The sequence below is a fragment of the Eucyclogobius newberryi genome, unplaced genomic scaffold (genome assembly GCF_026437365.1).
Source record: "Eucyclogobius newberryi isolate DKJ021-1_F unplaced genomic scaffold, fEucNew1.0.hap1 SCAF_21, whole genome shotgun sequence".
NCBI lineage: Eukaryota > Metazoa > Chordata > Actinopteri > Gobiiformes > Gobiidae > Eucyclogobius > Eucyclogobius newberryi.
Window position 1 is genome coordinate 13,132,647 of NW_027315846.1, and position 12,798 is coordinate 13,145,444.

The 12,798-nt window shown below is 40.3% G+C and overlaps 2 protein-coding genes across 2 annotated transcripts; both read left to right on the forward strand.

Moving 5' to 3' along the window:
* Nucleotides 1-4,877: 4,877 nt before the first annotated feature.
* stx11a (syntaxin 11a) lies at nucleotides 4,878-5,788 on the forward strand. Its single transcript, XM_072457651.1, has one exon. It carries the CDS (start codon nucleotides 4,879-4,881, stop codon nucleotides 5,761-5,763), a length of 885 nt encoding a protein of 294 aa, XP_072313752.1. The 5' UTR covers nucleotide 4,878; the 3' UTR covers nucleotides 5,764-5,788.
* A 4,891-nt stretch (nucleotides 5,789-10,679) lies between these two features.
* adi1 (acireductone dioxygenase 1) lies at nucleotides 10,680-12,750 on the forward strand. Its single transcript, XM_072457458.1, has 4 exons — nucleotides 10,680-10,853; nucleotides 11,182-11,301; nucleotides 11,400-11,579; nucleotides 12,048-12,750. The coding sequence occupies exons 1-4, from the start codon at nucleotides 10,731-10,733 to the stop codon at nucleotides 12,162-12,164; spliced, it is 540 nt and encodes a 179-aa protein (XP_072313559.1). The 5' UTR covers nucleotides 10,680-10,730; the 3' UTR covers nucleotides 12,165-12,750.
* The last annotated feature ends 48 nt before the right edge of the window (nucleotides 12,751-12,798 follow it).

The following is a 12,798-nucleotide window of genomic DNA, read 5'->3' on the forward strand; positions in this document are numbered from 1 at the left end:
GTCTTCTGTAGACCTATATAAATCAGCACCAAATTAGATTAAATCTGCTCCTGTGAAATTAAATTGTACCATTTTTTTTTTCTGCTTTTAAATCTCCATGCATTCTTGATTATTGGATATCAATAAAGTGTTTTCTTAGGGTTACAGTGCAAAGCAATTTGAGTGCAAGCCTTGGCATAATTGGTTGAGTGAACATCTACCAACCAGAGGACAAACAGTTCAAACCTCCAAGCAGCGTTGTGCCTGTCGTCTCACTGCCTATGGTCTAACCACTATGCCACAGTTTGTCCATGTGGAAACCACTGACAGGAAAGCAACATACAAGTCGTGTGTTTTTCCTCTCCAAATAACATTAGGACCACTTACATCCTGATTTTCTAAATTAATTCAAGTTAGTTTTGTTTTTGCTGTTCTGTGAACCTTTCTGTCACTTGATATATTGGATGCTGCCTGTTCACGACTGCAAACCTGAGATACTTGATCTGGGATCTGACTTGTGTTGGTCTGAGCAAAGTAAACTTCTCTTTGAGTTTATTCAGAACGATCCATTGTTCCAGAGACGAGCAGATTTGTGTTCATTAACCAAGAATGTGTTCTTGGCACATTCACTGTAAACAGTCTGTGAATTTGTTGTGCCAACGGTCTGGAGAGTGAAATATGTTATATTATTTGCTGAGTAAATGCAACATATTGCGACATTTTTATACGCAGTTCAAGCTAAAGCCTGATGCATCTAATCAACAACATTAGTATCAACAATCTCAAGGTTGAATTTTGAATACTATCTCCGAATACTATAATAAATAGGCTCTTCATGTTTGTCTATATTTTATACACATTATTGTTATTATTCACATGTAGCCTTTACTGGAGAGGTACTTTCCAGTTTTAAATGATCACTAACACTGTAGTTACTTCAAATCTATCAAATACAGTACATATTTCTTTCACATACACAGCGTCACTAACCTAAACAGACTTTGGAACATGTCAAATATCACTTAATGGAACATGTTATCTACAACAACGTGTATTATAAAGGACACAGTAGAATTAGGTCATTTATTTATTTTTTATAAATGTGGTGTAGAAGAGTAAATCAACTTTGAAATGATGGAGAAGCTGCTGGAACACTGACATCTTCTGGGCAATATATGCACTACAGCTAGTATTCAACTATAGCTGTAGTGCTTACTGTATATTGTTTTGTGTCAGATTTGAGTCCATAAGAAGAGGATGTTATGGATCAAATTTAGGTATGATCACATGACTTATTGGGAAAAAAATTCAACTGCAAACGTTTACTGAAATAATAACAGATATATTGAGACTGTGTTTTCTTCTCAGGAGGTGTGAGCTGTTGAAGTGACACATCAAATTTCCCCAGTCTGAAGCACTGACTCATTTGTAACTTGTGGAAATAACCTTCAACCAACTTCCTACTCTTCACCCACAATTTAATTTTGGTCTTTAGTCTTGTGAATAATCATCACCAGATTGTATTTGTGGGAGGAAATGTGAGGAGAAATGGTCACGTATATCTTGGATTGCATGAATGTTAAAAGTTTAAAAAATCCTTAACAACCTGGATAACTAACATTGTTTTAACACTCTCATTTATCACTTTGTATGTTAACAAATATTTTAAGCTTGAAGTTTGCTTTCAACTTCCTCTAAATTCAAGCTACCACCCTTTTACAGATAATAAAACCCACATGTCTTATCAGTGATAGTTCTCACATTACTCTTTTTATCTGTTAGGCTCTTCCTTTGAATTATCAAACACATTTTGCATGTTTTTTTTTATTAAATATAGGTACTGTAGCAAGCTTGACTATGGACACAAATATTATTATTATTACTGGATATTCAATTATCAATGTGATGGAACCATTTGGAGATTTTAATTTATGAAAAATATTTACAAATTCAAACGATTGGCAATTATCAACTTTGAAATATCCAAAGTTATTATAGCTTCAATAATGTAATGTAATTAATGATTCTATAAATTGCTTTTAACAAATTGATGGCTTAATTCCGTACATTGACCATCAGCAATGTGTACAGTAAGTGTAAACATAACTTTATTTTATTCCACTTGCTGTTATTTGTTTGTGATCTCATTAATGGCAAGAGTAGTTGAGTTTTAATTTACCTAGTATTTTGATTATGTCAAAAATAAAGTGAGAACTGTTAAGATATGGTTAGATGTAGTGAAAGTGTTGATGTGCTAGAAGGGATGCAGTGGCCGTTTACCTTACAATCGTTCCTTTCATGCAGAATTTGAATATTTGAAAATAAATGTTCTAATTAAATTTCCCTCTTCCAAAGACTGCATTTTGTTGTTGTTTAATGTTGTGCATTTAAGTGTTTAAAGCTTTTCTATTCCAGAGAAACTCCAGTCAATAAAACTGCATGATTAATATGCAGTTGTGTCTTCTTTGAAACAAGGGAGATGCTGTTGCACCCCAAAAAGGCCCATTCAAACACCATGGAGGAAACCCCATTCTCAGCCCAGAATCCTGTAGGCCAGGGAGTAAATACTGTGCAAGTCCAAGTAAATCCAATAGATCCAAGATGACATCCATGACCCAAAGGATGTCCAGTTTTGCATGCCAAACAAGAAAAGGCGGTTGCCACGACATTGAATCAAGAGGAGAAGCAGAGGAAATCAAACATTCACTGTTAGACAGGGAGAGAGGACATGGAAACGTAACGTGCTGCTGCTGCTGACTCCATAACTCCTGTTGCAAGAACATAACCTTCTTTAGCTGCAATCTTACAGAAGCCGTCTATAATGAAGCCGAATTGAGCCAGAAGGATGCAAATTCACAGGCAAGAAATGCAGGGAAATGACACAAGGAGCAGTTGGATCTATGGCAAATTAAAAGGTTATGATAATTGTTATGGATGAGGCCATAATTACTCAAGAGCAAAGATTAGTGGTGGGAATTGGTCCATACAAACATGTCCAGGCAGAGGGCTACAGTGGTGCAGGAGGAAGGGTTGAGTAACCTGGAGTGTGCTATAATTACAAAATACAAATGATGAATGATTTATGGAAAGCACAATTCAAAGCCATTAGCAGGATTTTCAATGTTTTGGAACTGGGACAACACTGGGAACAGCATAATTGGTCAGGTCTTAAATGTTTCAAGCACAAAACCTAAGCAACAAGGTCAGTCTTGGCACATTTCAGCAGCGCAATGACGAAAAGAATTCATCAAAAAGGATTTGACTTATCTCCTAGTGTAACTTAAAATAAATCCCTACTCATATACTCTGAATGAAAGGTAATTTAAGCTCAAATTGCTACTATTATAATTTATTTCTGAAAATTGCTACTATTATAGTTTTTAGAATTTAGACATTTTACTGGCAACATGGCAAACAAATAAATGTGCCTTTTTGCGTAACTTTCGACATCGATTGAACAAAGTGTTTGATGTGTTCTTCCTTCTCAACACTGTCGTTTCACACGGTAGTTTCAGAAAAGCGCTCGCCGTGGAAGGAAGGCGTGACCTTCCGCGTTGTACCTGCCACATCTGTGCGTGTGTGCGTGCGTGTGCGCGCGCGCGTGTGTGTGCGTGTGTGCATGTGTGCGTGTGTGTGTTTGTGCGTGTGTGTGTGCGTGTGTGTTTGTGCGTGTGTGTGTGCGTGTGTGTTTGTGCGTGTGTGTGTTTGTGTGCGTGTGTGCGTGCGTGCGTGTGTGCGTGTGTGTGTGCGTGTGTGTGTTTGTGCGTGTGTGTGTGCGTGTGTGTTTGTGCGTGTGTGTGTGCGTGTGTGCGGGGCCGAGGCGAGCGCGCACATACACGTCCGGTGCAGAGATGCGGCTTGGCACTGCATGTTGAAATATGGTGGTGATATAACTCCCCTGAAAGAGGAAATGTGTTTTTCTCTGTGTGAATCTTCTTTGGAGAGCGAAGAAGAGAGAATATAAGGTAAAGTTGATTCGTTATTCTGTTTAAATGAAAAGGCAGACAAAGGTGGTTTCTTTGTATTGTTAGTTGGAATGTCAACAGTAACTGGTTTTCTGAAAAGACTATTTTACGTTGGGTATTCGCGGTGTAAATGAATGCGCTTTAGTTTACTTTAAATAAAACGATAATGACTCAAGCTGGACGCATGATGGTTATTAATGATGGTTATTAATGATGGTTATCAATGATGGTTATTAATGATGGTTATTAATGATGGTTATTAATGATGGTTATTAATGATGGTTATTAATGATGGCGCACTCATGCAAAGATGTCTTAAGTGAAGTTTGTCTGACTGCAGACAGTAGTGCGTAACAGGATTCGCCAATATTTACAAAAGGACTTCTCAGACAAGCTTCAGAGCTTTTAAAAGAATGTTAATCAGCTAAAGGGCCAAACAAAATCATTACTTATTGTATATATTACATTGTCTGAAAACTTTTATTTCCATTGAAATTGTTGCTCTCAGGAAAAACGTTTGACCATTTTAAATGAATTCAATCATTAATCTGAAAATCACAGAATGTTTTCACAGAATGACAAAGAGAAGAAAAGTATTTTTAAGATCTTTAAATGTAAGGCAAGGCAAGTTTATTTATAGAGAACAATTCGTACACAAGGCAATTCCAAGTGCTTCACACAACAGGAAAAAATGCATTAAAATCACAAAGACATGACAGAAATCACAAACCCTTCATTTCTATTTATTCAATTTATCAATTTGACTGACATGAATCGTACATTCTGTCTGTGCTTAGTTAGTCCTTCGTCTATGAAACCACACTGGCAGACACTCCAGACTCTTTCCCATATTTAATTGACGTTGCCAGCGTGAAAGTGTCTCCGGGACACATCTCCTTTAGACTGATTCTATAACATCTTTTTCACAGGCACGATGAAGGACCGACTGGTGGAGCTGCAGGGTCTAAAGCTGGAGGAAGAGCCCAGGCCTGACGAAGAACATGACCCAAACGACGAGGACCCTGATGGGATACTCCTGCAGCAGCACGCCGTGGTCTTCCAGGGCGAGGACGTCATGGAGGGCATTTACAAAGAGGCCCAAGCAATGAGGAAGGAGATGCTGCTTCTCAAAATGGACGTCAAGCGCCTGGGCAAGCAAAACACCCGATTCCTCACCTCGGTGCGACGCTTCAGCAGCATCAAACGGGACTCGAACGCTTTAGGGAGAGACATCAAAGCGAGGGGCGAAGCCATATACAAGCGATTGGAACTGTTGGGCAAGTCGAGTAAAGAACTGGAGGAGCAGCACGGGCCCACCTCGGCCGTCGTGCGGATGGTGCGCTCTCAGTACGTGTCGCTGACCAGAGAGTTCCACGAGGCCATGTCCGAGTACAACGAGGCCGAGATGGTCCAGCGGGAGAACTGCAAAACGCGGATACAGCGGCAGGCGGAGATCGTGGGCAAAGACGTGACCGGCGGGCAGATCGATGAGATGATGGAGACCGGGAAGTGGAACGTGTTTTCCGACAACCTTTTGCTGGAGGGGAAGAGCACGCGGTCGGCCCTGAACGAAATCGAGAGCAGACACAAGGAGCTGCTGGAACTCGAGGGCCGCATACGGGACATACACGAGCTGTTTTTGCAAATGGCGCTGCTGGTGGAGGAGCAAGGGTGCATGCTGAACAATATCGAGGCGACCGTGTGCGCGACCGAGCACTACGTGGACAATGCTAAGGTCAAGATCGGGAAAGCTGTGAAATACAAGAAGAATAATCCGTGTAAAAAGCTCTTCTGTTGTTGCTTTCCATGTTGCAACTAGATCAAGTGATTCAGCAATACCTTCATTATAATTATATCACCATAACAGTAACGATATCGGTGCCTGAACAGTACTTTATTCTTTTCCCTTTTTTTTAACCCCTTTTTTAAATACTTTATCAGACAGGAAAGGTAGGTATGGGGGTGAGAGATAAGGGAGGACATACGGTAAAAACCCGGCTTTTTCTAGAATGACATGTAAGAATTTGTATGTCCGTAAAGGAACCAGGAAAAACAATATTTCACCATGAATTTGATCACGCTGCCGTAACATGTTGGGTCCAGATTACGATTGTGCCCGACATGATTGAGTTTTACAATGAAATTTAATGAAATTTCATAATTGAATTGGGTGGAACTGTACGAACGTTTGCTCTGCCTCCATCTGTGTTTGCTTTGCACTTCAGCGTGATGGATGAGAAATGTGATAAGAGCGACTCGCCTGGTGGTAGAGCATGGTTAAGGTTAAGTTTAGTCACATTTTTAATACTTTAAACCCAATAATATATACTTTTAATTAATTTGGACGGATACATGTACTTTGACAAAAGATAATTTCCTTTATTTTTTAGGTTTTGAACATTTTTAGTCATCACTTCTCATCACAAATGTAGATTTCCCAGTACTCAAACCACACATTTACTTTTTGAGTCATGATAGTCGTCTAGTTTTATGCCTGTTTATATCAGTACACAATTTGTTTCAGTCCTCACCTATTCAAGCAGGAAGATCTCTTACTATTTTACTCACATTTTACATATATTTTGCATATAGCTGTGTAGTTCTGTATAAAATTCTTGTTGGTATATTCTCTAACCTTTCACTTAGGTCATACAGTATTTAAGACATGTATTTCAAAATAAAACCTGGGTTTGTACGTTTGAAAATAGTGATTTGGTGAACACGGAACTGGAAGTGACAGCTCCTGCAATCTGTTTCTAAACGTGTCTTGTCTTTAGAAATGAACCGCAGGTCGGAAGACAAAGCTATTCAGAGGAGATTGAGAAACTAGTCACTACAACGGTGTAACCCTTTGAAAACAAACAAGGAAATGTCTGATTTGACCTGCATCCTTGTACAGGCTTAAGCTGACAGACTGTATGAGTGTGAACATGAACCACTATGACACATTGTTGACGTCATTATAACCTCTTTGGACAAACAGAAACCATCATTATTCGATTGTTTGAGTCACCAAGTTTTCAGCACCAGGAGTAAGTGGACCGAATCTATGAGGCTCTGGTGTGTCGGGGGCCCCTGTAGTCACGTGCTTCTGTGACTTCCTCGTGCGATGGGCCAGTGGACAGGGAAAAGAAGGACAATGGCTTACTAGAGTTAACGCTGTAGGTAAATAAAGGAAGCCTATATCTGCCTATGATCTTGTGTTCAAACAGAAACCACTCTGCCCCCCCCAGGAGCAGGGCGGGAGGGGGGGACGTTATTAAGAGTCTAAAAGAGTCCGAGGGCTGACAAGGGCCAAAAAAAGATCATCTTTTTCCGCAAATGGGACAATAGACATATTTCACGTTTAAATGATTGTTTACAGCCTCACAAGCCCCTCGTTCTGTACATATAAAATATCTTTCATGTTTTAATCATCACTGTATCATAATAGTTCAGTCTGATCCTCTGCTGCTTGGGGCCTTGAGCCAATGAACCTGCGCTGTGTGTTTATTTATGATCCAGTCCACGTCCTTTCTCCTCTCTCTCTCTCACTCTCTCTCACTCTCTATGTCTCTCTCTATGTCTCTCTCTCTCTCTCTCTCTCACTCTTTCTCTATCTCTCTCTCTCTCTCTCTCTCTCACTCTCTCACTCTGTCTCTCTCTCACTCTCTCACTCTCTCTCACTCCCTCTGTATGTCTCTCTCTCACTCTCTCACTCTCTCTCTATGTCTCTCTCTCTCTCTCTATGTCTCTCTCTCTCTCTCACTCCCTCTGTATGTCTCTCTCTCTCACTCTCTCTCTATGTCTCTCTCTCTTTCTCTCTCTCTCTCTCTCTCTCTCACTCTCTCTCTATGTCTCTCTCTCTCTCACTCCCTCTGTATGTCTCTCTCACTCTCACTCTCTCTCTATCTCTCTCTCTCTCTCTCTCTCACTCTCTCACTCTTTCTCTATCTCTCTCTCTCTCACTCTGTCTCTCTCTCACTCTCTCACTCTTTCTCTATCTATCTCTCTCTCTCACTCTCTGTCTCTCTCTCTCTCTCTCTATCTATCTCACTCTGTCTCTCTCTCTTTCACCCTCTATGTCTCTCTCTCTCACTCTCTCTATGTCTCTCTCACTCGCTCTCTATTTCACTCTGTCTCTCTCTCTCTCACTCTCTCACTCCCTCTGTATGTCTCTCTCTCTCACTCTGTCTCTCTCTCACGCTCTCTCTATGTCTCTCTCTCACTCTGTCTCTCTCTCACTCTCTCTCTATGTCTCTCTCTCTCACTCCCTCTGTATGTCTCTCTCTCTCACTCTCTCACTCTCTCTCTATGTCTCTCTCTCACTCTGTCTCTCTCACTCTCTCACTCTCTCTCTATGTCTCTCTCTCTCTCTCTCTCTCTCTCTCTCTCTCTCTCTCTCTCTCTCTCTATCTCACTCTGTCTCTCTCTCTCACTCCCTCTGTATGTCTCTCTCTCTCTCACCCTCTATGTCTCTCTCTCACTCCCTCTGTATGTCTCTCTCACTCTCTGTCTCTCTCTCTCTCTCACTCTCTCTCTCTCTATTTCACTCTGTCTCTCTCTCTCTCTCTCTCTCTCACTACCTCTCTATGTCTCTCCCTCCATGTCTCTCTCTCTCTCTCTCTCTCTCTCACCCTCTATGTCTCTCTCTATCTCACTCTGTCTCTCTCTCACTCCCTCTGTATGTCTCTCTCTCTCTCTCACTCTCTCTCTATGTCTCTCTCTCACTCCCTCTGTATGTCTCTCTCTCTCTCACTCTCTGTCTCTGTCTCTCTCTCTCTCTCTCTCTCTATCTCACTCTGTCTCTCTCTCACTCCCTCTGTATGTCTCTCTCTCTCTCTCTCACTCTCTATGTCTCTCTCTCTCTCTCTCTCTCTCTATCTCACTCTGTCTCTCTCTCACTCCCTCTGTATGTCTCTCTCTCTCTCTCTCTCTCTCTCTCTCTCTCTCTCACTACCTCTCTATGTCTCTCCCTCCATGTCTCTCTCTCTCTCTCTCTCTCTCTCTCTCTCTCACCCTCTATGTCTCTCTCTATCTCACTCTGTCTCTCTCTCACTCCCTCTGTATGTCTCTCTCTCTCTCTCACTCTCTCTCTATGTCTCTCTCTCACTCCCTCTGTATGTCTCTCTCTCTCTCACTCTCTGTCTCTGTCTCTCTCTCTCTCTCTCTCTCTCTCTCACTCTGTCTCTCTCTCACTCCCTCTGTATGTCTCTCTCTCTCTCTCTCTCTCTCTCACTCTCTATGTCTCTCTCTCTCTCTCTCTCTCTCTCTCTCACTCTGTCTCTCTCTCACTCCCTCTGTATGTCTCTCTCTCTCTCTCTCTCTCTCCCTCTCTCTCTCTCACTCTCTCTCTATGTCTCTCGCTCTCTCACTCCCTCTGTATGTCTCTCTATGTCTCTCTCTATCTCTCTCTTACTCTCGCTCTATAAAATTCTGTGTCCATCTCCTAGAAAATTCACCTTAGATTTGAATGAAAAAAATAGTTCAGTGGTTTTAAGTCTGTTGCTGTAGAATTATATATCACCATATCCAGCACTGAAAGAAATGTAACCTGGATGAACTGTTTTCTATAATTAAGAGGAATACCCTTATATTTCTAAAGAAGAATGACAATCATGTGTCTGCTTTTCTATGTGTTTGTTGAAAGAGAGATTATCGTCAATCCAGATGTCCAAGTATTTGTAATTTCATTTATTGAGCCTTTTGTAGAACAGGGTACATTTAATTGTATTTGAATTCATTAACAATGTTTAATCAACTTTTTTTTAGATTCACTTAACATGGAAAACATATCTAAGCTCAGACAGAGAGTGTCTACTGAAACTGATGGAATACTATGGAATTCATAAAAAGGTAAACAAGAGTAAGTCTAGGATGTTTACTTTCACCCTTTTCTTTCTGTTAGACATAGACTGGACGATGAACAAGATCACCGAACAAATAATTTGTCTTAACTTCCAAAAAACACCCACAGGTTCCAACTACACGCATCTTGATCTCCCACTAGAAGAAGCCAGTAACAATAACGCACCAGACTAAAGGAAAAAGACACAAGTGCTCACAGTCACTGCTGTCAGACGTTTTCATTCTGTCCTGTCTCTGAAACTACTGTCCTTTTTGCCTCTTTAGCTCCATCTAGTGACAAAGAAGTGCATGTACAGTCAAGCACAAAGCGTTAATGTTTCTTTATGTGTTATAAAATTGTTTGAAACATGCAAATCCAGGAGCGCAAAAAAGGAAGCAAAAAATATCCAGCTCCATGTGTGTAACTCTGGGGGAGTTCGCCTCATGTCTTCATGGAAATGTTATTGCTTTGATTGGAATTTTCCTTAATATTGAATTTGCCTTGCATTTAAAAAAAACAACAACTTGTTTCTATTGCATACACATACAGTAAAACATGCATTTTTACTCTGCGTGTGCCAAAGTGTCATAATTATAACGCTAGGGGGCGACCAAAGCTCATATTTCAGAGTTGTGCTTGCGTTTCCTGTTTTCCTTTCACAATAAAACATAACAAAATCCACTTTTGTCATGGATCTATTGTAGACTGGGTTATTTACCAGGCTGCGTGCATGAGTAATTTGAGAAAACCGAGACCTATAGCGTGGACCTACATATTTTTGATCAGTTATTGTAAAGGGGTGTGAAATAAAATATGAGAAATTGAACATTTATTGTGTGAAACAAAGTAACAATTGTAAACACAGGGAGCGGGGCATGCGCGCACGTGACACCCACGCGCGTATAAATCTGCACGTACGTTTGACAGTTTAGTTACAAAAGTAGACTTTATTTGCAGTCATGGAGAGCCAGGCCTGGTACATGGACACTTCTGATGACGACCAGAGAAAACCACACAAATTAGACCCAAACAGTCCTGTCCCTTTGGAGGACTTGCAAAAGCTTGGTGTCTTTCACAGGAAGGTAAACAAGAACTATTCAACTATCAAAACTACTATTATTCAGTTTGTCTGGTTTGATTGTGCTTTGAGAGGCTAATCCCTGTTACACAACTAATCAAATGACTTTTTATACAAATAAATAGTTGGAGAAATGAAATTCCTTGGTCAGTATTTTGATCCAGCCAGTATTTTGACTACATGTGGAAATTAGCATTTGAGCTACAACGTGGTACACAGTACAAATCTCTCCTGATCGGTTTAATATATATTGTGCACTGTGCCTGTCTCAAATGCATAAGATAACTTTTACTTGAACTAACTTTGTCTAATCTGTTCTTACATGTTTGCAGTTGAATGCTGATATATATGAAGCAGACCCTGAATTGGAGAAAATACGCAAAGAACAAGGGTACTCCTACATGGACATAATCACTATTCACAAAGACACGTTGCCCAACTATGAGGAGAAGGTAAGCGCAAACAGTTAATGTCTTAATCTAATTCATGGGTGATTTGAGGTCTGGCAGTTTCATTTGTAAGTTGTCCACCTTTTTGTCTTCTTTCTCAGCTGAAGATGTTCTTTGAGGAGCACTTGCACATGGATGATGAGATCCGCTACATCCTTGAGGGTCAGGCCTACTTCGACATCAGAGACAGGGAAGACCGATGGATCCGGATCTCCATGAGCAAAGGGGACCTGATCACGCTGCCCGCTGGCATCTACCACCGCTTCACCATGGACGAGACTGTGAGTAGATCATGGGGCTGCACACAACACATTTTGTGCGTCTGATCTGAGTAAATGTAGTCCTGCGCCGTTGTACAATGCACTCATTAGTTAATGCTCAGATGCTTATTCCAAGTATAGAATAGAACAACAATTTAACCAAATGGATCGCTACAAACATAAAATATATTTGATAGTTAATATTGCAGTCTTCGCTCTAATGTTGATGCCCCTGACTGTGTTTCAAATGTGCAATGAACTAAATCTTCATCCAACCACAATTACATTACTTGTACTTTTTTGTATTTTACCAAACTCATGCAGCTCTAATAAACCCGATATCACTGACCACTGGACAAATTAGAGATGGAAAATATCTCTAAAACACAAAAATAGTACTTGACATGGCTTAAAGCTCCTGGGCACTCTAACAAAAGCATTAGAATGTGCTTTTTTGGACACCCAATTTCATTTTCTTTGTTTCCGTAGAACTACACCAAAGCCATGAGGTTGTTTGTTGGAGAACCGGTTTGGAAAGCGCACAACCGTCCCGCCGACGACTTTGACATCAGAAAGAAGTATCTTGCGTTTTTACAAGCATCTTAAGAGAGATTATACTTGCTCATCAACAATACAAGCAGCAAATTATTGAGCATTCTGCAGAGCTTTCCATAATTAATGTTGCCACCAATTCAAGATGTCTTTGTACTTGTGTCTTTTCTGTGCCCTGGGTCAATACATGAATTGTTCTAGTCTAGACTGAATTGTTTGTGGTTTTCGCTTTGGCATTACAATTCAATAACACTAAACCGAAAAGGACACATGCCATAATACAGTAGTTCCAATTTGACAGGAACTTTTATCTTTGTTCTAATTGGCAATTTCAACCTGCTCCTCACAAGTTTCTTAATAACTCTGAAAACACATGTGGTATGCTGTAGTGTACTTTTTGTTTAATGGAAAAGTTTTATTTAGATTAAAACACTTCATTTCCGCACATGCGTAAATATAATTTAACATATGTAAACATTAAAGACTCACCAGCACAAATCAATAAAAGATGACATTAGGTCAAACAATCTGCAATGTACAATACAATTCTGCATTAATGTTTTCTATAGTGGGAGATGCAATATATCAGAGTTGTTTACTTTCTCTGCACATGGCTTAATAAACTAATGAGGAATAGACAGCTGAAATGGAGTGGTCTTTGACAGTTAATCCAGTTTTACAGGTGTCT